Genomic DNA, 24,868 nt, shown 5'->3' on the forward strand with positions numbered 1-24,868 from the left:
CCAGTGTCCCGCCCTCTATCCCCAGTCCCCTGCTGTGTCCCAGTGTCCTGCAATCTATCGCCAGTCCCCTGCTCCCTCCCAGTGTCCCGCCCTCTATCCCCAGTCCCCTGCTGTGTCCCAGTGTCCTGCAATCTATCGCCAGTCCCCTGCTCCCTCCCAGTGTCCCGCCCTCTATCCCCAGTCCCCTGCTGTGTCCCAGTGTCCCGCCCTGTATCCCCAGTCCCCTGCTCTGTGCCAGTGTCCCGCCCTCTATCCCCAGTCCCCTGCTCTGTGCCAGTGTCCCGCCCTCTATACTCAATCCCCTGTTCTGTCCCAGTGTCCGCCCTCTATACTCAGTCCCCTGTTCTGTCCCAGTGTCCCGCCCTCTATCCCCAGTCCCCTGCTGTGTCCCAGTGTCCTGCAATCTATCGCCAGTCCCCTGCTCCGTCCCAGTGTCCCGCCCTCTATCCCCAGTTCCCTGTTCTGTCCCTGTGTCCCGCCCTCTGTCCCCCCGTCCTCTTCTCCGTGCCAATGTGTTGTCCTCTCTCTCCAGTTCTGAAACGTTCTGTGGGAGCCACTCTCTCCCTTGCCCGCTGTGTTGGGCTCCTGCACCCCTCTGCCTCTTCTCTCTCTCTCATCCCCCTGTGAAAGCAGTTTTGTGCAGCTGTCCTACATTCTACTCCGTACTCCCCTGGTGTATCTCTGTGTTTAACCTGCCTCATTGTGTTGCAGCTGGAGGAGCTGGCAAAGCTGCAGCAGCAGTACATGCAGTGTAGGGAAGCGACAGCGGAACTATCCCAACTCCGGAGCCGACTCGAAGCCCAGACCCAGCAGATTGCCGACTGCAAAGAGATCCAAGAGCAACTGGAGAAGGATCGTGTTTCCTGTCAGGAGGAGCTTGGACAGCTGAGGTTAAAGAGGACTGCTGCTTTTCTGTCACTATTTAGCAAGCGCTATAGCTCCAAAATCACCTTCATGAGCAGACAGACTTCACCCAATTGGCTCTGATACACAAGCAAGAATTTGTTTTTACAGACTGGAGAGTTCATTTTCTAGCAATGAGTTACATTGATGTGCAAAACCTGTTGGTAGAAAAGGGATAGCAACGTGTATTCTGGGCCACATTATCCCAGAGATGACAAGCATGGACTGAGATGGAATGATCTTAATCAGTTTCTGTTGGACATCGCTCGGAGAAGGGGCCAATCAGTGAAAGCGATAATCAGTGGCAGCACCATGCTCCCAAAATATATCGAAAATGGACTGTATTACTCCGCTGCCCCAGTGTGGGGCTCCCTCTCCCCATGCCCCAGTGTGGGGCTCCCTCTCCCCTGTCCCTGTGTGGGGCTCCCTCTCCCCATGCCCCAGTGTGGGGCTCCCTCTCCCCCTGTCCCAGTATGGGGCTCTCTCTCCCCTGTCCCCGTGTGGGGCTCCCTCTCCCCCTGTTCCAGTGTGGGGCTCCCTCTCCCCATGCCCCAGTGTGGGGCTCCCTCTCCCCCTGTCCCAGTGTGGGGCTCTCTCTCCCCTGTCCCCGTGTGGGGCTCCCTCTCCCCCTGTTCCAGTATGGGGCTCCCTCTCCCCTGTCCCAGTGTGGGGCTCCCTCTCCCCCTGCCCCAGTGTGCGGCTCCCTCTCCCCGTGCCCCAGTGTGGGGCTCCCTCTCCCCATGCCCCAGTGTGGGGCTCCCTCTCCCCTGTCCCTGTGTGGGGCTCCCTCTCCCCCTGTCCCAGTGTGGGGCTCCCTCTCCCCCTGTTCCAGTATGGGGCTCCCTCTCCCCCTGTTACAGTATGGGGCTCCCTCTCCCTCTGCCCCAGTGTGGGGCTCCCTCTCCCTCAGCCCCAGTGTGGGGCTCCCTCTCCCCATGCCACAGTGTGGGGCTCCCTCTCCCCTGTCCCTGTGTGGGGCTCCCTCTCCCCCTGTCCCAGTGTGGGGCTCCCTATCCCCCTGTTCCAGTATGGGGCTCCCTCTCCCCCTGTTCCAGTATGGGGCTCCCTCTCCCCTAACCCAGTGTGGGGGCTCCCTCTCCCCATGCCCCAGTGTGGGGCTCCCTCTCCCCATGCCCCAGTGTGGGGCTTCCTCTCCCCATGCCCCAGTGTGGGGCTCCCTCTCCCCATGCCCCAGTGTGGGGCTCCCTCTCCCCATGCCCCAGTGTGGGGCTCCCTCTCCCCATGCCCCAGTGTGGGGCTCCCTCTCCCCATGCCCCAGTGTGGGGCTCCCTCTCCCCATGCCCCAGTGTGGGGCTCCCTCTCCCCATGCCCCAGTGTGGGGCTCCCTCTCCCCATGCCCCAGTGTGGGGCTCCCTCTCCCCATGCCCCAGTGTGGGGCTCCCTCTCCCCATGCCCCAGTGTGGGGCTCCCTCTCCCCATGCCCCAGTGTGGGGCTCCCTCTCCCCATGCCCCAGTGTGGGGCTCCCTCTCCCCATGCCCCAGTGTGGGGCTCCCTCTCCCCATGCCCCAGTGTGGGGCTCCCTCTCCCCATGCCCCAGTGTGGGGCTCCCTCTCCCCATGCCCCAGTGTGGGGCTCCCTCTCCCCATGCCCCAGTGTGGGGCTCCCTCTCCCCATGCCCCAGTGTGGGGCTCCCTCTCCCCATGCCCCAGTGTGGGGCTCCCTCTCCCCATGCCCCAGTGTGGGGCTCCCTCTCCCCATGCCCCAGTGTGGGGCTCCCTCTCCCCCTGTCCCAGTGTGGGGCTCCCTCTCCCTATGCCCCAGTGTGGGGCTCCCTCTCCCTCTGCCCCAGTGTGGGGCTCTCTCTCCCCCTGTCCCAGTGTGGGGCTCCCTCTCCCCTGTCCCAGTGTGGGGCTCCCTCTCCCCCTGCCCCAGTGTGAGGCACCCTCTCCCCCTGTCCCATTGTGGGGCTCCCTCTCCCCTGTCCCTGTGTGGGGCTCCCTCTCCCCCTGTCCCAGTGTGGGGCTCCCTCTCCCTCTGCCCCAGTGTGAGGCTCCCACTCCCTCTGCCTCAGTGTGGGGCTCCCTCTCCCCATGCCCCAGTGTGGGGCTCCCTCTCCTCTGCCCCAGTGTGGGGCTCCCTCTCCACTGCCTCAGTGTGGGGCTCCCTCTCCCTTGCCCACGTGTGGGGCTCCCTCTCCCCTTCCCCAGTGTGGGGCTCCCTCTCCCCTGCCCCCGTGTCGGGCTCCCTCTCCCCTGTCTCAGAGTGGGGTTCACTCTCCCCCTGCCCCAGTGTGGGGCTCCCTCAGTCCTACCCCAGTGTGAGGTTCACTCTCCCCCTGCCCCAGTGTGGGTCTCCCTCTCCCCCTGCCCCAGTGCGGGGCCCCCTGTCCCAGTGTGGGGCTCCCTCTCCCCCTATCCCAGTGCGGGGCTCCCTCTCCCCATGCCCCAGTGTGGGGCTCACTCTCCCCATGCAGCAGTGTGGGACTCACTCTCCCTATGCCCCAGTGTGGGGCTACCTCTCCCCCTGCCCCAGTGTGGGGCTCCCTCTTCCCTATCCCAGTACAGGGCTCCCTCTCCCCCATCCCACTGCAGGGCTTCCTCTCTCATTGCCCCAGTGCGGGGCTCCTTCACCTCCTGCCCCAGTGCGGGGCACCCATTCCCCTGTCCCAGTGTGGGCTCCCTCTCCCCCTGTCCCAGTGTGGGCTCCCTCTCCCCCCTGTCCTAGTGTGGGGCTCCCCCTGCCCCAGTGTGGGGCTCCCTCACCCCCTTTCCCAGTGTGGGGCTGCCTCTTCCCTATCCCAGTACAGGGCTCCCTCTCCCCTACCCCAATGCGGGGCTCCCTCTCCCCTACCCCACTGCAGGGCTCCCTCTCTCATTGCCCCAGTGCGGGGCTCCTTCACCCCTGCCCCATTGCGGGGCTCCTTCACCCCACTGCCCCAGTGCGGGGCTCCCTCTCCACCTACTCCAGTGCGGGACTCCCTCTCCCCCTGCCTCAGTGAGGAGCTCCCTCTCCCCATGCCCCAGTGCGGGGCTCCCTCTCCCCCTGCCCCAGTGAGGGGCTCCCTCTCCCCCTGCCCCAGTGTGGGGCTCCCTCTCCCCCTGCCCCAGTGTGGGGCTCTCACTGCCCTGTCCCAGTGCAGGGCTCTCTCTCCCCCCTACCCTAGTGTGGGGCTCCCGCTCCCTTGTCCCAGTGCGGGGCTCCCTCTCACCTGCCCTAGTGTGGGGCTCCCGCTCCCTTGTCCCAGTGCGGGGCTCCCTCTCACCCTGCCCTAGTGCGGGGATGCTCCTGCCTTGTGTCTTTGTGTAACTCCGTTGTCCTGTCTTGTAGATCTGAGAAGACATCTTTTACCAAACAGTGTGAGAGGCTGAAGGAACAGTATCTGATCGCTGTGTCTGATAAGGATAACCAGATCCAGGAGCTTCAGAGCCTGTGCCAGGAGTTACGACTGAAGGTGACCCAGCAGGTACTGCTCTTTACAACTGGGCTGACATTACATACTCGGTGACGTGAGATACTGGGTGACGGAGACGTGAGGTACTGAGTGAGGGAGACGCGAGGTACTGAGTGAGGGAGACGCGAGGTACTGAGTGAGGGAGACGCGAGGTACTGAGTGAGGGAGACGCGAGGTACTGAGTGAGGGAGACGCGAGGTACTGAGTGAGGGAGACGCGAGGTACTGAGTGAGGGAGACGCGAGGTACTGAGTGAGGGAGACGCGAGGTACTGAGTGACGGAGACGCGAGGTACTGAGTGGTGGTGATGTGAGAACAAAATTCAACTCCCAATGCGTGTGTTTCCGTGCTGTATGATGCTATAAATTAGTTTTTTCTCCTCCTTTATTCTTTCTTCTGGATTTGGGGAGTTAGTTGACCACTGAGTCCATCCCTGAAGTGTGGAGCTGGAGAACTGGCGCTTGAGTTCACAAGAGTTTAACTGTGTCAAAACCAGAACGGGTTCCCTCTCCTGATCTGACTGCAGTGACTGACACTGTGCCACTAGACCTGGACTCTGAGCTGTCACTTACAGCCTGGAGTTGCGCACGGTCACTGTACGAACCGATGAGAGACAGTTTGCTCCTATTGAGTGGTTACTCCCCTGCCCCCTTCCCCAGTATGATCAGGGCCTAATTGGAGGTAGAGGGGTTAATGGAGAAACAGCAAGGGGGAGCAGGTGCAGGGCAGTATGGAGCAGTCTGACCGGATGCTGGGGTTTGGTTTCTGCCAGTGATTCTGGCACAGGGAGACAGACAGTCTTGTGAAAACAAGCCAAGGTGAGGGCTGGAGCCAGAACTAGGGAATCGGATCTTTTAATAAAAGAAAGTTCAGTTTGAGTCGATGACATGTGTTAAACAGAGTCCTGAAGAGGCGGTGAACCCTGGAGAGATGCTGAAAGGGCTGCAGACTGAGAACAGCCAGCTGAAGTCCCAACTGAACAACAGCTTGAAAGAGCTTCATCAGAAAGAACTTCGCATCCAGAAACTCAACAGCAAGGTAGGCCCTGCACACACGTGGGTTTTCATCCCAATTACCTGCCTTCCATTTCTCTCTTCGTATCTGATCTGTTCGCCACGGGAATTATCAGTACAGCCTGTTACAAACCTCGCAATGATGGATTCGCACCTCAGGATTGTTGCAGTTCATCTGCATTTTAGCTAAATCCTGAACTTGTGGTCAGCTTTGAGAGGCATAATTAGTGCAAATGCTGACAATTCGGCACCAAACATTTCAGGTCAATGCTTCAATCCCTCCAATTAGATTTCTGTCCCTATCATTGTAACAAAACAGCTTCTTATCAATGTCACAGCCATCTGGGACTGTGACAAATGTCGACTCTCTCTAAGTCCTTGGCGAGTTGCCTGCAGTCTCTAACATGCCCTTACCAACTTAATGAAGTTACTGTGATGTGCCATGGACAAGTTATTGCTGTACATAAGAATGTGCTACATTATTACTATGCACTCCCCCAGAGTGGTGGGCGTTTGGTGTCCCTTCCCCCAGAGGGGTGGGTGCTCTGTGTCCTTCCCCCCCCCCCCGGAGCGGTGAGTTCTCGGTGCCCCTCACCCAGAGCAGTGTCGCTCGGTGCCCCTCCCCTGGAGCAGTGGGTGCGATGTCCTTTCCCCAGAGCAGTTGGCGCTGCGTTTGTCCACTCTGAGATTGGCACACTCTCTCTTTCTCTCCCTTCCTCCCCCAAACTGACACTGAACCACTCTCCTGAAGGCACTGCCCTTCTGATTGCACTCCAGCCTCCTGAGGAAGGTGACCCTGCCATCAGGTCCCCCTTGTTATAAAACTCCACCTCATGTCGGTTTCCAACATCACTCCTCTTGAACTGCATGACCATTAAAAGGTGAAACCCAGGACATACGCACCTTGTCTTCCCCACCCTCACCTGCTGTGTCCCGTCTCCAGATGTCGCTGGTGTTTGAGGAGAAGGTCGCACTCTCTGCTCAGCTGCGAGGAACGGGGCAGAGCCTGCGTGAGACACAGCACCGACTGAATGAGTTACAGGCACGTCACCTAACTCTGGAACAACAGCTCCAGTCTTCGGCAGATCTCCTGGAAGAGAAGAAGGTGGGTGGAGCAGCGATAGGAACTGGGGGAATTAGCAACTTCATTACCAGATTGGAGAGATGGGAAAAGGGATGAAACTGAAAGTTGGGCAAGATCCTTGCCTTTGATTCGCTTCCAGGTATCCCTTCCTCAATATTTCAATCGGCCTGAACCTGTCAAGTAAACTCCAGCCTATAACATTGCTGACTTTTAAAAAATATATACGCCACCCAAATTCCTGTTTCCAGCTATATTTCATTCCCAGTATATATAATTCCGTGTGAGGTAATAGAATACCCCCGAGATCTGATGTGTCTCCAGAGGCTGTTCTGACCTGTTTCTGTGTTGTTGGTTTTGACTTGTAGTTGAGCCCCTTGATTGATGCTGCCCCCGGTGGCCCCCAGGAGAAGGGCAGAGACGAGGAACACGTCAAAGAGATGGAACTCAGACACCTGAAGCAAAGGTAAGACCAGTAAGGCCACCTCTTGCCCTTGGATTGATGCAGCACTGCAAAACATTAAAAGAACAGGTTTATTCCGAGTGCCTGCTCAGTTATACACCGGATCATAAATTCTCCACCTTTTACATCGGGAAAAGCTGGTGTATCAATATCACTTGTGTTATTTAGGTAACTTTGCTCGACGTAAGTTCGTTGCTTGCCCACCAATTTTCCTGCCTTTTGATCGCCAAGAAATATCAGAGAGGGAAATTTTCAAAGAGACTTTTTTTAAACATAGAAAGTGATCAGAACATGAAACTTGACTATTGCTGCAAAACGAGTTGGTCGAAGCTTTTCATCTACTGTGTTTAGCAACATGAGTGCTGTTTGCCGCTAGCAAGGTGCTACTGTCAATCCAAGAAGGCATTCTACATGCCTTACAAATGAATAATATGGTCTGTGAATCTTCAGTTCTCGGGATGTGCAACCTATAGATTGGCATGTGAAAACAAAGAGCCGAGTCACACCCAGCCAGACGGCGCTGCAAAGTTACAACACAGTCGCCACCATTGAATGTGACTCTGTAATGGGACATCATTTGCAAAATAACTCTTCAGTGTGTGAGGAGTTACATTAGGATTGAGTTGGGCTCACGTGCACTGGAAGCTATCACATATTAATACGCATGATCCTGTTTGCAGACAGAAAAAACATACTGGCAGAGTGGGAGGCAATGACCTCATGGTGTCATTGCTAGACTATTAACCGAGAGATTCAGGTAATGTTCTGGGGACCTGGATTCGAATCCCAGCACTGCAGATGGTGGCATTTGAATTCAATAACAATCTGGAATTAAGAATCTCAGGATGACCAGGAATCCATTATCGATTGTTGGAAAAACCCACCTGGTTCATTAATGTCCTTCAGGGAAGGAAGCTGCCACCCTTACCTGGTCTGGCCGACATGTGGCCCCAGACCCATAGCAAAAGTATTTGACTCATAACTGCCCTCTGGGTAATTAGGGATGGGCAGCGACACTCTCAGCCCATGAATAAAGGAAGGATAAAAATGCAAATATTTTTGAGCAATAGTTAAGTTTCATGTTCCCCATCATTTTCATTGAAGGTTTCTTCTGAAAATTCCCTTTCTAATTACTAATTAGAGTCAATTTCCCTGGTGTGAAATGTAAACAAAACTTGATCATGAACTGTCAGTCATCATTAACCGGTGTGTTCCCTATGGTAATGCCTCTACGAATCAGAGTCCACTTCCTAACCAGTCTGCAGTCTTCTCTTTTATAGTATCAGTATTGGTTTTCTCCTTGATTTGATATTCTTGCGAAATGTCCTGATCAATCCAAGACACAAAGCTTCAACAAAATGTGTCTTTTTTTCCAGCAAGACTCAAGTTCTCTATGATCAAACAGCTTGAAACTAGCAAGGCAGTGGTTGAGGTGATTGTGAATGGGAGGCTAGGTGAGGATGGGAGAGAGGAGAATTTGAGGGTATTACTGATTGTTCATTTAGAAGAAGCTTGTGTGTTCGAGGTGGGAGTTGATCGGGTCAAATGAGTTGTTTATGTGTTGTGTTTGTTATGTAATTAATATAACCGATGTCACAGGCTGAAATGGGGCCTGTAAGGAACTGACTAACCCATGAGCAGCTGCCGGATCCCTGTAGCTTTCACTGAGAGAGGTCGTTCTAGTCTCATCACCCCCTCGGCATGTTCCTTTTATGGTATTGGGAATATCGCAGTCCAAGTTAAAACAATGAAACAGTGCAGAAAGGAGGGTTGCTAACCCATAGTAGCAGCTCTTGTATGCTTTGCGATCGCTTGCAGATCCCTTCTCTGAGCCCAGATCCCTGGATTGATCTTTCTCTTCATGTCTCTACATTATTAAGGCTCTGAGCATTTGACAGTTCTTCCGGAAAGCTTGTTAATTCAAAATTATCCGTGGCCATTTGGACACAATTTCTCAATTTCTCTGTCATTGTAAATAATCCCCATTGAAGTAATTTATTCCCGCTGCCACAAGGCTCATTTTAATTGCATTTTTGATGAAAGGCTGCTTCTCTTTGCAGTCTGATTTCCTCTCTTTTTGTATCAGCCTGTGCTGAGGGAAGGCGGTAGACGATGGGGAAGGTGTCACAAGTAGCACAGCAGGGGGCATCAGCTTCTGAGAGGAAGCAGGTCGGTTCACATTTCAGGAGATCCCCTCCATCAGATGTGATTGCTCTGCTCTGCTCTGCCTTTCTGATACGAGAGTGTAGAGAGACCTCTACCTTAGTGAGTTTAAAGAAGATTTGTAGCTCAGGTTGAGGTTCTGGATGTAGGTTTGCTCACTGAGCTGGAAACTTCATTTTCAGACGTTTCGTAACCATACTAGGTAACATCATCAACGAGCCTCCGGACGAAGCACTGCTGATGTCTCCTGCTTTCTATTTGTATGTTTGGGTCAGCAAACACATTGATTTGGACCCCATTTACCACCCCCTGAGAGAAAGAACGGGAAATGACATCATCGTGGGAAATGACGTCACCACAGGAAATGACATCACCAACCCAAACATACAAATAGAAAGTAGGAAACGCGAGCAGTACTTTGTCCGGAGGCTCACTGAAGATGTTACCTAGTAGGGTGACGAAACGTCTGAAAATGATCCTTCCAGTTCAGTTAGCAAACCTACAGCCAGAGCTTCACCTGCCTGTACCTTGATGGGACAGCATTAAAGGAGCTGTGTACGAAGGGTCTGGGGCTGGAGGCCAGTGAGAAATTTCAAAACTGTGATCTGTGTAAAGCTAAAGTATAAGAGGATTGAGAAGAATGATTTGTGTTGTATTTACACCAAAGTCTATCTATCACCCTCTGGTTAAATGGCTGAACAAGGCCTGGGCACAGCAATGCCAATCCCTGGTCCAGTACCTGCCACCTTCCTGTGAAAAGCACTGGTTTCCCTGGTCTGTATTTCACAGGCTGTTTGAAGCTAAACAGATGCATGACAGAAGTGAACAAGAACTCCACCAATTGGAGGGATCTCTTGCTGAAGAACGGGAAAAGCGATTGGCTGCTGAGGAAGCCCTGTTGTCAGCAGAGCACCGACTCAAAAGGTAACGTGAATGGATGGAACCTTTTCAGGGAGAACAGGGAAGTGATCTCTCTAACCTGGGCAGGAGAGAATTAGGAGTCCGTTTAAAAAGGGGCAAAGGGATGGAACATTTATTTTGAGGTCAGAAGATATTAGAGGAAGGACATCCCCTCAGGACTGAGAAAGCTTGTTCTAACGCAGGATGTTACAAATGGGGAAGTCTCAGGTCTGTGCCATTTACAAGCCTCAACTGCTTCCTTCCATATTCCGAAACTCTATCCACCCACTTCCTCCTTATATCCCGACATTGCAACTTATTCCTGTATTTCTCCACCTCACATACCCTCCTCCTTCATTTCTTTTTGTTGGGAGAATCCTCAGCAAAGGGGCACCATTTTGAAATTCAAACCAAAACATCTAGGAGCGAAGTCAGGAAGCATTTTCTTTGTATACAGTGGAATTTCTGTCCATTGGAAAGCAGTGGAAACTATGATTCAGCTGAAATGTTGATGTGATTCCTTGATCTAGATTGAGTCGGGATATTGGGGGTGTGCAGTGAAATCTAGTTGAGGTACATATCAGCCCGGGTCAGCAGTGATAGAATGGTGAAACAGGCTGGAGAGGATGAGAAGGTTTGTATCTGCTGGTTGTGTGAATTCCTCACGGCCACTCAAGAACCCCTGGCATCGATGTACCCAGAGTTGGACAATAAAGAAGCTGTGAGACCCAGCTGGGACAGGGAGAGGCTGTGAGACCCTGCTGGGACAGGACGGGGCTGTGAGACACTGCTGGGACAGGACGGGGCTGAGAGACCCTGCTGGGACAGGGAGAGGCTCTGAGACCCTGCTGGGACAGGAGGGGGATGTGAGACACTGCTGGGACAGGACGGGGCTGTGAGACCCAGCTGGGACAGGAAGGGGATGTGAGACCCTGCTGGGACAGGAAGGGGATGTGAGACCCAGCTGGGACAGGAAGGGACTGTGAGACCCTGCTGGGACAGGGAGAGGCTGAGAGACCCTGCTGGGACAGGACGGGGCTGTGAGACCCTGCTGGGACAGGGAGAAGCTGTGAGACCCTCCTGGGACAGGACGGGGCCTGAGACACTGCTGGGACAGGACGGGGCTGTGAGACCCTGCTGGGACAGAATGGGGCTATGAGACCCAGCTGGGACAGAAAGGAAATGTGAGACCCAGCTGGGACAGGGAGAGGCTGTGAGACCCTGCTGGGACAGGAAGGGGCTGTGGGACCTTGCTGGATAAGGACGGGGCTGAGAGACCCTGCTGGGACAGGACAGGGCTGTGAGACCCTGCTGGGACAGGGAGAGGCTGTGAGACCCTGCTGGGACAGGGAGAGGCTGTGAGACCCTGCTGGGACAGGACAGAGCTGTGAGACCCTGCTGGATAAGGAAGGGGCTTTGAGACCCTGCTGGGACAGGACGGGGCTGTGAGACCCTGCTGGGAAAGGGAGAGGCTGTGAGACCCTGCTGGGACAGGATGTGGCTGTGCTATTGAAAGGCTGTATTTGATCATTTTTTCCTTTCAGTGTGGAGCTGAGCGAGTGGGTCAGTGCCCAAGAGCGAAACCTCAATACCTCAGCGATGGAGGAGCATTCAATGCTGATCGAGTTACCAGAAAGTGCCACTCCCAGCAAGGTGAGAGCATGCTCCTATTGAGAAAACTTCTGCTGCTCCCTCCCCTACTGCGGTGCCTTCCCTCCTTTCTCAACACTGACCCTCACTGTCCTTCCAATCCCCTCTCCCATTCCTTCCCCACCACCCCACCGCTCCACTCCTGGCTTCCTCTTTGGACTGTCCACACACATCCCCTCCATCACATTGCTCTCAATGATTGTGTTGTTTTTGTCTTCAGACTCGTAGGGGCACCAGAGTGAGGTCGTTTTGTTCCCTGCTGCAATCCCGATCTCGGACCAAGTTGCTGTTTGCTGTGTATTTCATTGCACTGCACACCCTTGTTCTCCTGTGCTTCACCGGGAACCTCTAAACTCCAGTACCCATGGTGCTGAGGGCAGGAAGCTGACCGAGTCCAGTAACAACAGGTCATCCCAGGAGCACCAACCTTCTCTCTACTTGGAGTTGAGACTATGTTTTGCTTTCCATGAGATTTCCCTCCGATTTCCTCTCTACACAGCATTGCTTTTGCTAGGGGTGTTTTTGTATACTGCTTTAATTGATGGGTGGCAGTCAATATTTTGCAGTGCTGGAGGGGGAGTTGATCTTGGAGCTTGTCCTAAACGATAACTCAGGATTAGGTCTTGTGGACATATCATAGGTCACAGGTCAACTTGTGGATGTCAGATTTGGACACTCAGAAGAGTATGACTGTCAAACACATCCCCCCCCCTTACACTGATCTCCTCCTGAACATTATCAAGCCATGTGAATGAACACGTTTACCCTGTTTCCTTTCTGAAGGGAGGAATGCTCCCTCTGATGAAGCACAATAGCCTTTTCCAATTCTATACACATTCCAACACTAGAATGTAGATGTGCTGAAAGTGATTTGCAGTACTGGCGAAGCTCCAGCAGATGGTGATGTTGCACCACAAAGATGGCTGCAGCAGAGCGATGAGATAATGCTCTGGAGGGGGAAATGACTGAATCCCCCCCTCCCCATAAATATAAAACACTAAGAAACAACTTAAATCTCATCACCTAGGAAAGGAGATGGGCAAGAGAGTAAACCAAACTGAGATCCTTTCCAGCAGATTGTAGTGCAGAAAGACAATTACCAGCTCTCAGTTAAACATGTGGGTAGATTTCGGGACAGTGCTGGCCGTAGACAGCAGGTCATGGTACAGCGGCAGAGAAGGTTGTGTTGGAAGATGCAACACTTCACTTCTGTTCAGGTACACTGGACACACTATCCCAAATTGTTTTTCACTGGTTTCAGTGCCGTGGGGACTAGGCCCCAGGCTGCTGCCTGGCAGCTGGTTGACAAGTGCCTTCCTACTTCACATTTACACTTTATTCATTTAAACTCCTCGTGGTTTGCAACTCATCTTTGAAATTGTTCTGAATCCCAAACGTGTGTTGGATAGGTCCTGGCCCTGTGTCTGGGAGGATGGGTTGGAATTGGTGGGTGACATGGAGTGAGGGAGTACTGGTACATTGATCACACTCACCCTGTGGGTGAAGTGCCAGAGTATCGTTAATGCCAAGGTTAGGTTGTCTGCAACTCTTCCTGGGTGAGTGACAACCAGGGCTGGGTGAATAGTGCCTTGTTTGGTTGTGGTTTCATGTGGGTGGGGCGTCAGTAAGAGATTTAACCCTTAGCAGGGAGTTAGCAATGAAGGATCAGACGGTTTCCGGTGAATGTGGATCCTTGATCATTTTCCACCGTTGGAAGGAGAGGATTGGCATGATGCCCAGAGAGGGCAAACTGTGGATCACCAGTGTAAATGTCCTCTGGGTATAGTGAAGAAACAATGAACAGAAATATCCTGAGAATACCCCCAGACCTTCACACCAGCTCACCTGGATGGTGCCAGTCCCCAACCACCAGAGGACGATCCCATTTAGCACTGATCCTGAAATTATCCCAATCCCATGGGCACAGTGTGGAATGTCCTATCATTGAGGGATGCTGAAGGAGGGCCAGACTGATGGAATTTTAATAAGAGACTCTTAACAGCTTACAAAATCACCAGGAGTTTAAGTCATATGTTTTTATAAATAAAATATATATAAATATTTCAATGACTAAGGGAAATTTCTACTTGTACAATGAGTGAGTGGTCGACGCTCATCAGAAACGATCCCATACATATAATTTAATAGATTGTCTATTTATTTTATGCAAATCAGATGAGCACTTTGTTCTTTTCTTGGGCATGATGGATAAAACGGCTGCCAATAGTTCCTGACAAAGTCTGTAAGATCTCTGCTGGAAAGTGAACCCCTTGAAACACCTTTTCATATGTCAATGGACAGTGGGGATGAGGGGGCTAGCTGCTCCCAACAGCATTGGTGCAGGAACCAGCAGAGGGCATGAAGAGGGAAGGGCTGCTGGGGCAATATCAATGACCAAAGCTTTCATGTATGGCTTGAAATAAAATATTTTTGAAATCAAACGAAGCCTCAATTTTCTCATTCATTGTTTACTTGGCAACAAGGGACATGGGGCTCATCAAACCCAAGTTCTTTTATCCCAGTTAAGATTTATTTTTAATCTTGAAAGTTGTGATTTGATCTTTCACCCAAACCTTTCTCACCCTCATTCCTTCCCCATGCTCATGTTTACTTGTCTTTCTCGTGCTTGACATCATTTGGGACTGTCTAGCCTGGTTTGTTGGCAACACATCCACTAATATTCACTCCCTCCTGTACTGTTGCTCATGAGCAACAATGTGCACCATCTACGAGATGTACTGCAGAAGCTCAACAAGGTCCCCGAGCACCTTCTGAATCCATGACCACTACCACCAAGAAGGATAATGGTATTGCATATAATGGATGCTTTATGGGAATGTACTGAGGATTGGCTAACATGCAGAAGATAGAGAGTTGTAATTAATGGGTTTACAGGTTGGAAGTGTGTAATTGGTGGAGTGCCACAAGGATGAGACCTAGGGCCTTAGTTCTATACTAATGACTTAAAGGAGGGGCAAAGCACAATTAATCCAAATGTGCTAATGATACAAAAGTAGATGGAAGACCATAGTGTAATGAAGACATGAGGAATCTGTGAGGGGATCCAGATGAGTGAATGGGCAAAACTTTGGCAGGTAGAGTTTGATGTAGGAAAGTGCCAGGTTATGTATCTCGGTTGGAAGAATTGCAAGGCAGGTTATTGTTTAAATAGATATGTTGAGAAAGTGCAGCCCAAAGGGATCTGGGTGTTCTTGTGTACGAAGCAAAATAACTTTGGCATGCAGATGCAGCAAGTAAATATGGAGGCAAATGAACTTTTTGACCTTGACTGATTTCATTGTTTGAGATTTAAAATAGGGAGTTCATTGCCATGCAGTGTGTTGGTGAGGCGGTGCTGGAGTATTGATGCACTTTTGTTCCCCATATGTAAGATACTGGAAATTGTTCAAAAGAGATTGACTTGGCTGATTTATGGAACAAAAGGATTGACTTTTCAATAATGACTAAACACAGGCGTTTATTCATTAAGGTGTTAAAAAATGAAGGTGACATGATTGAATCATTCAAAGTTCTGAGAGATTTGACATGTGAGATGCTGATTTTTTTTAAACCAGTGGGGTAATCTTGAACAAGGGACCATATTTACAGAAGTAAGAGGACATTCATTCCTGATGAACTTATTCCAACAGTCAGTACATCTGAAGTCAGGTCAGTTTTCCTTCATGTGAATCCAAGGAAAGTGATGGGATCAGATGGAGTACCAGGCCGTGCACTCGGAGCATGCGCAGATCAACTGGCAGAGGTTTTCTTGGATATCCTGAACCTGTCCCTGCAGCCAGCCACTGTCCCTGCCTGTTTCAAGAGGGCCAAAATTATCCCTGTGTCTAAGAAGGCTAATGTGTGGCCCTAACTTCGGTGGTCATGAAGTGCTTTGAAAGGCTGGTCATGGCCTTAATCAACTCCAGCCTCCCCACTACTCTGGACCCACTCCAATTTGCCTATCAGACGAACAGATCCACACCAGATGCCATATCACTTGCCCTTCATTCCTCCCTAGAACAACTTGACGCCAAGGACAGCTATGTAAGAATCCTACTCATTGACTACAGTTCAGCCTTCAACACTATTATCCCCTCGAGACTGATTACTAAGTCTTGGACTAAGCCCCACTCTCTGCAACTGGATCCTCAGTGTCCTGACCCACAGGCCACTATCAGTGAAGATTGGGGACAATATTTCAACCTCACTAATACTCAACACCGGAGCCCCGAAAGGGTACTCAGCCCCCTACTCTACTCACTGTATACCCATGACTGCGTCACCAAATACCAGACTAATGCCATTTACAAGTTCGCTGATGACACCATCATAGTCGGTTGAATCTCGGATGGCAACAAAACAGACTACAGAGAGGAGGTGGAAGACCTGGAAAAATGGTGCACTGAGAACAACCTAGCTCTCAATGCCGGAAAAACCAAGGAACTCATTATTGACTTTCGGCAGGATGTTACTCATGCCCCCCTATACGTTAACAGCACAGAGGTAGAACGACTGGACAGTGTCAAGCTCTTGGGAGTGGTCATCCACACCAAGCTTTCTTGGACTCTTCATGTGGTCGCAGTGGTTACAAAGGCCCAACAACGTCTCTTCTTCCTCAGGCAGCTGTGGAAATTTGACATGACGGCGAATACCCTTGCCAACGTTTATAGGTGTGCCATCCAGAGCATTCTGTCTGGATGTATCACTACCTGGTATGGCAGCTGTACCATTCAAGATCGGAGACAGTTACAGAGAATGGTGAACTCGGCCCGGATAATCACAAAGGCCAACTTCCCATCTATAAAATCCATTTGCCAGGCCCGCTGTCAAGGAAAGGGTGCCAGCATTCTCAAAGATCCATCCCACCCTGTCAATATTTTTCTAAACTTCTACCATCGGGGAGAAGGTACAGAGGCCTGAACACACGCGCCAGCCGGTTTTGCAACAATTTCTACCCTACTGTTAGAATACTGAATGGACTGACAAATTCATAATATTCGTTTGGATACCTGTGTCTTTGTTTTTGCTGCTGTTTACCTACTATTTATTATCTATGCCACGTAGCTCTGTGATCTGCCTGTATTGGTCATAAGACAAAGCTTTTCTCCGTGCCTCGGTACACAGGACAATAGATTCAATTCAACCTAAAACTAAGATGCAAAAGAATTCCTTCTCTCAAGGTAGTGATTATTTGGAATTCTTTACCCCCAGATGTTGTGAAGTTTAAGGTTACAAAGCATTTAAAGAGGAAATGGATAGATATTAGGAAATTCAGGGCCTTGAGGAGCTGACATGAAAGAGGTGTTGAGGGCCGGGGCAGAGCAGCCATCATCTTATAGAACGGTGGAGTTGGCTTGGTGGGGGGGGGGGGGAATGTCCTGTGACTATTTCTTATGTTCTTATAGATAATGGGAACTGGATAAGCTGCAAGTTTGCCTCAAGCTACTCACCATCCTGACATGAAACTATATCACTGTTTTTAATCCTGGAACCCCCTTCACAATGGCACTGTGGGTCACCCTACAGCAACTGGACTATAGTCGTTCGATAAGGTAGCTCACCATGACTTAAAAGCAATTTGAAACAGGTAAAAATTGCTGGTAAAGCGCACATCCCATGAATGAACATTAAAGATGCTCCTGTCCTTTCTTCCTGATACCTTCTCCTTCACACTTTGCCTTGCCCTCATGCTCCCTTGGATACAGTCTGTGGTTCATTCCTCACAGTGGGCTCTGTGCAGGCGGTGGTAGTCCTGTATAGCAATCCTGTTGTGTGTGACTGGCCTGCAGCATCAGGCTACATGCCTGAGCACTGGGGTGAGGGAGTGTCAGACGGGAAGTATTCAACCTGTCTTGGCTTGTCCCTGCCAGGATACGTGTTGTGTGCTTATTTTGACGATAGCAATGTGCTTCATGATAACTGAAAAGGGATGGATGTTCTCCTTCCAGCTTCCCTTGAGAAGTAAGACACCCTCTGCACTCTGTAGTAGTGATCTAGATTTGACAGAGCCATATAAAGAGGTATTAAGGCAGGAGACCAAAACTTTAGTGAAAGAAATAGACTTTTGAGGAGCATCTTAAAGGAAAGGAAGGCAGTATGGTTTGAGGAAGGAATTCCAGAACTTTGAGCTGGTGGAGATGAAAGCCTAGCCACTGCTACCAGTATAATGAAAACTGCAGATGCACAAGAGGTCAGAGCTGCAGGAGAACAGACCTCAAAGCATTTCAGGGCTGCCAGGGCTGATAGATGGATTTGAACACTGCGAGTCGAATTGGAAAGCTGGAGAAACAAAAGCTATTATCGATCAGTAGGCAGCAAGTTTACGGTTGAATGTCAGTCACTGAGCTGGGATACACAGACATCAGAGTTTGGGAACAACTGAAGTTTACAGCGACTAGATGATTGGAAGCCAACCATGGAATTGGGGGAATGGATAAAATAGTGTGATAGGTGATCCCACTGGCCCTTTCATCGTGGAACAGTGGGTTTCCAGATGGTATGTGGTAGAAAGGATGCTATGATGTAATTGCTGGCTGTAGGAGGGCTAACTTGGATAATCCAAGTGGTCAAACTCTCTTTACAACGTGTGAATGCCTGTTTGATGAAGTGAGCTGGAGATGCTGGAGAATGGAGTTACCTCATCCGCGATCACCTGTAGTGACTGGATTATTGGCCACCAGTAGGCAGTAGAGAGCTGTTTCTTTGGCCCTGTGTTACTTCGAAGACCATTGGGGGTGGCGGGGAGTAAGTCACTCAGTCCATAAGAATAGGAGCAGGAGTAGGCCATTCAGTCCATTAGTCATAGGGTTGCTCATATCTGACATTGTTAGCCTGAGTTCCCAATAAGTGCTGAACACCTGGATCCTGCTGATACAATTGAGGCTAGTGCGTGGTGGTGTCTACAGGCCCCAGTTCCATGTCCACTGGCTGGTCCAGGCTTCCTAAAGCCATAATCCAGGCCTCCTAAAGCCATGGTCCAGGCCTCCTAAAGCCATGGTCCAGGCCTCCTAAAGCCATGGTCCAGGAGTGGGTCATGAGTGGGCTATAGCCACAGTTTGGATTTGGAGCTTGGATTCAGTCCCAGGTCAGGAAGTTGATCCAGTTCTGGAGATCCAAAGCCCAGACAGGAAGCTGATCCAGTTCTGGATCCAATCCCAGGTCAGGAAGCTGATCTATTCTGGATCCTGGTCTGAGGATCTGCCCTGAGCCTGGATTATTGGCTGTGATCCCAGTGATTCTGAAGGGGAACAGTTGCAGTTGCAGGCCAGGGTTTGGGACCGCAGACTACCTGCTGTCCAGGAGCTCCCTCCCCTTCTCCAGGAGCAGTATGTGGTGAACTGGCCTGTCCTGTGGAATTGTTCACCAGGCCTGGTCAGGGCAAACACTGCCCCCGCCATTGCTGCCCATCTCTTATCCAAGCAGACCATTTTCTGTATTTAATAACAACCCAACCATGCACCTGCTGGGAACCTGAATTAAAACCACACAGTGCTGGAGAAACACAGCAGGTCTGACATTTTGGGTGCAGGGACAAAAAAAATAAACAGAGTGCCTGCTCCAGGCCGGTGAGCTGCTGACTGTCTCTAGGTCCCGCTCTGAAATGTACAGCTTTGTAGTTCTGGCTGACATCTGCACGGTGCGCGCACACGCAGGGTGTCCCTTCCTGGTTTAAAACTACGCGCGTCCCCGCGATCCTCAGCCAAGCCTCTTCGCAAGAACCGAAGCGAACAATCCCGGGACCGATAGATTCCCCCACTCATCCAGCAGGTAAGAAAGTTTCCTGAACTTTCCCAAACTTTCGGGTAACTTTCCAAGCTCCCCCCTGGAAGTGCTGTGTTAATCATTAATCAGAGAGAGACATGGCAGGGTCACTTTCAACAGACAACTCCCTTCAAATCCGGCTCTCTATTAACTTCACGGCTTCAAGCCCATCTCGGAGAGGCAGGCGGTGTAGGAATACCTTCCTGAGACCCCTGATCTCTCTCAGGAATATTTACCTGGAATAATGGGATACCTGTGAGTGGGTTCCAACCTAATGGAGGGGTCCAGATGACCTATCAACTCAGTTACAGGTCCCTCAGGTGAATGAAGCAGTTTGCAGTTGGTGAAGATCTGAAAGGAAAATGCTGACTTTCCTCAGCAGCTCTGGCATCCCCAGTGTCCTTGACCATGGCCATCCCTTCGGCAGCTCCCCTTCTGTTGCTCATAAGGTAGGGAATGGGTGTGAGGGCGGTTTAAAGATCATTGTTTTGGGGAATCATGCCTGGATCGTCATGTCCCGGGATGCACTCCATTCTTCAAAGTGGGAAACAGGAGAGACTGGGAACAGGGATCCTTGGTCAGCACCAATTCACGGCCCGTTGGATTCTCTGAAGATGTGGTTCACCAGCTGGGACAGACCGGACTGTAATTTTCACATGAGAATTCAGCAAACCTGAACCAAGTCCAGGGCTGTGAGCCTGCAAGCAGGGAGAAGGGAAATTCTTTTCAATGAAAATCACCAAAACCAGAGGAATCTGTATCAGTTCAGGTGCATTCCCCAGAATTTGACTGTTTGGATGGTGTCAATCACATTGAGGTGGATGGGCCTTGTGAGAAGCTGCCTGCTGTATCTGACAAGTTAATACCAGTCCCCATCATGGCTGCTGTCTGCTTCACAGACAATTCCCACCTGCTGGTAACGCTCAGTGCTACTGGTTGGTCACCAAACTCACCACTGGCCCCATTTGGGCATTTGAAACTTCAAAATTGTGTTGGTTGAGCGACTCAAGATGTGAGGGCAGGACCTGGAATTTCTCCAGGTGTTGGATTGTCAAACCCAGGGGGTTCAGTGGAAATAAGAAGAGAGTTAAAACAGCAGGCAACCAAAAGCCTGGGTAGACAGGCAGCAGGTCAGGCAGCATCAGGAGGTGGACAAGTTGATGTTTCAGGTGTAAGCTGAAAATGTGTTGCTGGAAAAGCGCAGCAGGTCAGGCAGCGTCCAAGGAACAGGAGAATCGACGTTTCGGGCATGAGCCCTTCTTCAGGAACGAGGAGAGAGGGGTCATGCTTGTAGGCTGAGTGGAAGCAATCCATCAAGCGGACATTGGAATCCCCATTGTGGAAGAAATTGCATTGTGAGAAAGCGTATACTACACTGAAATGAAAGTATGTAATACATATACTCTTCGTAAAGCTCTGTTCCACCTGGAAACAGTCTTTGGGATGTGAAACAGTGAGATGGGAAGAGGTAGAGGCAAGTGTTGCATCCACTGCATTTACATTGAAAGGTGCAGTGGGAAGGGAATGGGGTGTTGGGGGGATGGAGGAGTGGACTAGGATATTAGAGAGTGAACCGTCTCTTTGGAATACTGAAAGAGGAGGGATGGGAAAGACAACTTTGGTTATGTTGTGCTGGAGTGGGTGCAAATGCCAGGGGGTGATATAGATTAGATTAGATTCCCTACAGTGTGGAAACAGGCCCTTCGGTCCCACAAGTCCACACTGACCCTCCGAAGAGTAACCCACCCAGACCCATTTCCCTCTGACTAATGCACCGAACACTACAGGCAATTTAGCCATGGCCAATTCACCTGACCTGCACATCTTTGTGACTGTGGGAGGAAACCGGAGCACCGGGAGGAAACCCACGCAGACACGGGGAGAATGTGCAAACTCCACACAGACAGTCATCCAAGGCTGGAATTGAACCTGGGTCCCTGGCACTGTGAGGCAGCAGTGCTAACCACTGAGCCACCGTTAAATAAAGAGCCCGATAAGGACAAGAGGAACCCTACCACAGATCCTGGAAGAGAGGGGAGGAGGATGGCAACAGACATGCAGCAAGTGCATGGTTGAGGGCCCTGTCCACCACAGGAATACCCTCAGTGGAGGAAAGAGGAAAACTTGTTAGAAGCTGTGGCTCAGAAGGTTGCATTATTGGAGTTAATATAATGGAGAATCTGGGAAAATGGAACTGAGTCCTTACAGGAAATGAAATGGTAAGTAGTTTGATCAAGGCAGCAATGGGACTTTCTGTGCTTGTATTGAATATTATTTGAGAACCTATTCCTGGAAATGGGGACAGAATGGTAAGGAATGAAAGGGAAGAGTCAGATATAAAGTCAGATGATGAAAAAAGGGTGAAAATTGGAAACAAAGTTGGTGAAATTCTCAGTTGTAGGGGAGAGCAGGAATTGGCGCCCATACAGTTATCAGTGGACTGGGAAAGGAGATGTGGAAAGGGATCTGAGTCGGACTTACAAATTAAAATTCAGGCTTTGGTAATGTTGTGGAACAGAGAATCCTAGGGGTTCAGGCACATAATTCTTCGAAGTATACGTCACACGTAAATAGAGTGGTTAAGAAGGCTTTCAGCACGCTTGCCTTCATTGCTCAGACATTACAGTGTAGGAGGCCGGACATTATATTATGGTTGGAGAAAGTGAGGACTGCAGATGCTGGAGCTCAGAGCTTAAAAACGTGTTGCTGGAAAAGCGCAGCAGGTCAGGCAGCATCAAAGAAGAAGGAGAATCGACGTTTCGGGCGTAAGCATTCCTGAAGAAGGGCTTATGCCCGAAACGTCGATTCTCCTGCTCCTTTGATGCTGCTTGACCTGCTGCGCTTTTCCAGCAACACATTTTTAAGCATTGTATTGTGGTTGTACAGGATGTTGGTGAGACCTCTTCTGTAGTGCTGTGTTCAGTTCTGGTCGCTCTGTTATAGGAAGGATATTATTAAGCTGGAGATGGTTCAAAAGAGATTTACCTGAATGTTGCCAGGAATGGAGGGTTTGAGTCACAAGGAGAAGCTGGATAGACTGGGACTTTTCTCATTGGAGTGCAGGAGGCTGAGAGGTGACCTTATAGAGGTTTATAAAATCATGAGGGGCATGGATAAGGTGAATGACAGGTGTCTTTTTCCTAGGGTTACTGATTTCAAGATTAGGGGGTATATTTTTCAGGTAAAAGGAGAAGATTTTAACAAGATGCGAGAGACAACTTTTTAGGTGAGTGGTTCATGTGTGGAATGACTTCCAGAGGAAGTGGTGGATGTGGGTACAGTTACAACATTTAAAAGACATTTGAATAAGCTCATGAATAAGAAATGTTTGGAGGGATATGGAGCAAGATGGGACTAGTTTAGTTTAAGATTATGGTCAGCATGGTCAGACCAGAGGATCTGTTTCCATGCTGTATGATTCTATGACTGGGACAAAGAGTGTTCAATCAATTCAAAGAGAAGACAGCCTTCACCCAGACCCATACTGATTCCTAGAGCCACAGTTTTTATTTGGAGGAAATGAGTTGAATCAAAGGAGAAGTTGTTCAATGTGACAGCAAGCTAATCCAGGCAGGAAAGGGTGGTCATGGATGGGGACTGATTGAGTGTCCATTCAGAGAAGAATCCATGGGTCATCCTGGTGGGGGCTGGTCACCTGCAGTGAAAACAGGTACCCAGCGAGGGAGGTAGATGCTGGAATCTCAGTGGTTACATATCTACAAAGGAACAGATAGCCAAGTTTGAGGTACAAGCTAAAATCTAATCAGGCATTGGGTGATTTATTGGTAGAATGAGAGACACTCAGAATCAAGTTAATGGCTGTAATCTAATTGGGGGAATTATACTATAGAACAACAGATCTCCAGCTGTTTTGTGAGTGCCTGTTTTAGACATTGCAATATAGCAAGGATATAAAATCAATGGAACAATTGAAATGCAGATTCATTGGGGTATTAACATTATTATATCTTTAGAAAGAGGCTTATAAAGTTAGGCCTTTCTCTGATTGTTGAGAAAATAATGAGCTTTCTGACCAGATTTTCTTTTGAGCGTGTTTTCAATCTGGACACTTTGGGGGATGGTCCTTTTGTTGTAAAATTCAAACATGAGAAAATCATCTGTTTTTCTGGCATGACCCTCAGAAGCAGAGTGTTAATGAATAACAAGATCTAGCAGTTCCTGTAGTCTATCATCCTACTGTCTTATTGACATTCCAGCCCAACAGCACCTATGGGTGCACCATCACCAGATAGACTCCAATGGTTCAAGTTGGCACTCATCACCACCTTCTTAAAGGCAGTTAGGAGTGGGCAGCAATGCCCATATACAGGAGGAAAATTGAATGACTAAATAAACAAATTGATTTGTAACTGGATTTTTCTCTCTCCTGGGTTAATCAACTTCTCATTTTGTGTAACATGTAGAGTAAACGGTTCCTCTTCCTATCAGTTTAAGAAGCTATTGTTAAACTTTAATTAACGATTCAGAATGAGGAAATAAAATGGATTAATTAATCAAGTAGGTAACTTCTTGCTGAAGATAATAAATTGGAAAGGCTGTTTCCGTTTACACCTACTCAGTGTATCGAGCAGGATATGGCCTGTATGAATCACCGGCCCTGCTGCTGAATGATGTTTAATTTTTAAGGCTGTTCTATTTTAAGGTAAGTTGCACATTTGGGAAAGAGTTAACAATTCTGATGGGTTGGGAGTTTTCACTGAAAGATCAAAGTGCAGTTTGGAGTTTAGCAATGAATCAATGGCAGAACATTTAGTTTCACTCAGTTCAGTTTTGCACAGAGATACAAGAGAAGAAGTCTGAACATGACAAGGACTGAGGCTCAGAACAAATATAAATATATCAAATAAACTGTGAAACAGAAAGCATAGGCTCGCAGAGGAGAACTGCAAAGAGGACAGCTGCATTTCACATGTTTCCATGATAGGAGGAAGACATTTGGCCCACTGTATCCATGCTGGTCAGAAAAGATCTGACTACACGAATGCCATCTTCTGCCTTTTGGTTCAGAGACCTGCAGGCTATATCAACACAAGTGAATATGTAAATACTGCTTGAATATTATGAGAGTTTCTGCAGTTAGGTGAAGCCGTGTTCATACTTGTACAGTGAAGGGAAGACTGGGGTTGGGCAGGATTTCCATAGTATATGTGTATTGAGGTGTTGCGATGGTTGGGCGGGGGGAGTTACATTTCTATGTGAGGGTGAGAGTGGGCAGGAGAAAACAGCCTTCATTACACAAGCTCAGGAAGAGGAAATTGGAGATGGTGCAATTAATCGACGTTACAGTGATGTATTCTGGGAGGATGGAAGGCTAGAAGGGGATGTGCAGTGTTGGAGGAAGAAAAAGTGAGGTCTTCAAAGCTACTCGTGATATTAATATTTGGAAATTCAGGAAAGACAATGGCAAAAATACGCACAGTTGACTCACTGTGTAACTGTGCAGATGTACACTGTTAATTCAGAGTATGGTCACTCACTGTAACTGTACAGATACACTGTTT

The 24,868-nt window shown here is 49.8% G+C and overlaps 2 protein-coding genes across 3 annotated transcripts in view; both read left to right on the forward strand.

The window, feature by feature from the left end:
* Positions 1-14,026, forward strand: part of LOC122561779 (golgin subfamily B member 1-like) — a 71,660-nt gene extending 57,634 nt beyond the window's left edge. Inside the window, exons 16-23 of one of the 2 annotated variants that reach the window (XM_043713925.1) lie at positions 712-890; positions 4,193-4,328; positions 5,216-5,353; positions 6,272-6,433; positions 6,778-6,875; positions 9,825-9,959; positions 11,480-11,588; positions 11,806-14,026. In XM_043713925.1, the coding sequence (XP_043569860.1) occupies positions 712-890; positions 4,193-4,328; positions 5,216-5,353; positions 6,272-6,433; positions 6,778-6,875; positions 9,825-9,959; positions 11,480-11,588; positions 11,806-11,937 (1,089 nt within the window). In that variant the 3' untranslated portion in view covers positions 11,938-14,026. The remainder of the gene's footprint in view (positions 1-711; positions 891-4,192; positions 4,329-5,215; positions 5,354-6,271; positions 6,434-6,777; positions 6,876-9,824; positions 9,960-11,479; positions 11,589-11,805) is intronic. The other variant, XM_043713926.1, reaches the window with a different exon arrangement.
* A 5,219-nt stretch (positions 14,027-19,245) lies between these two features.
* hcls1 (hematopoietic cell-specific Lyn substrate 1) overlaps positions 19,246-24,868 on the forward strand; it is a 58,354-nt gene continuing 52,731 nt past the window's right edge. Inside the window, exon 1 of the mRNA XM_043713927.1 lies at positions 19,246-19,352. The gene's annotated coding sequence lies outside the window, so the exon portion shown is untranslated. The remainder of the gene's footprint in view (positions 19,353-24,868) is intronic.

Source organism: Chiloscyllium plagiosum, chromosome 23 (assembly GCF_004010195.1).
Source record: "Chiloscyllium plagiosum isolate BGI_BamShark_2017 chromosome 23, ASM401019v2, whole genome shotgun sequence".
NCBI lineage: Eukaryota > Metazoa > Chordata > Chondrichthyes > Orectolobiformes > Hemiscylliidae > Chiloscyllium > Chiloscyllium plagiosum.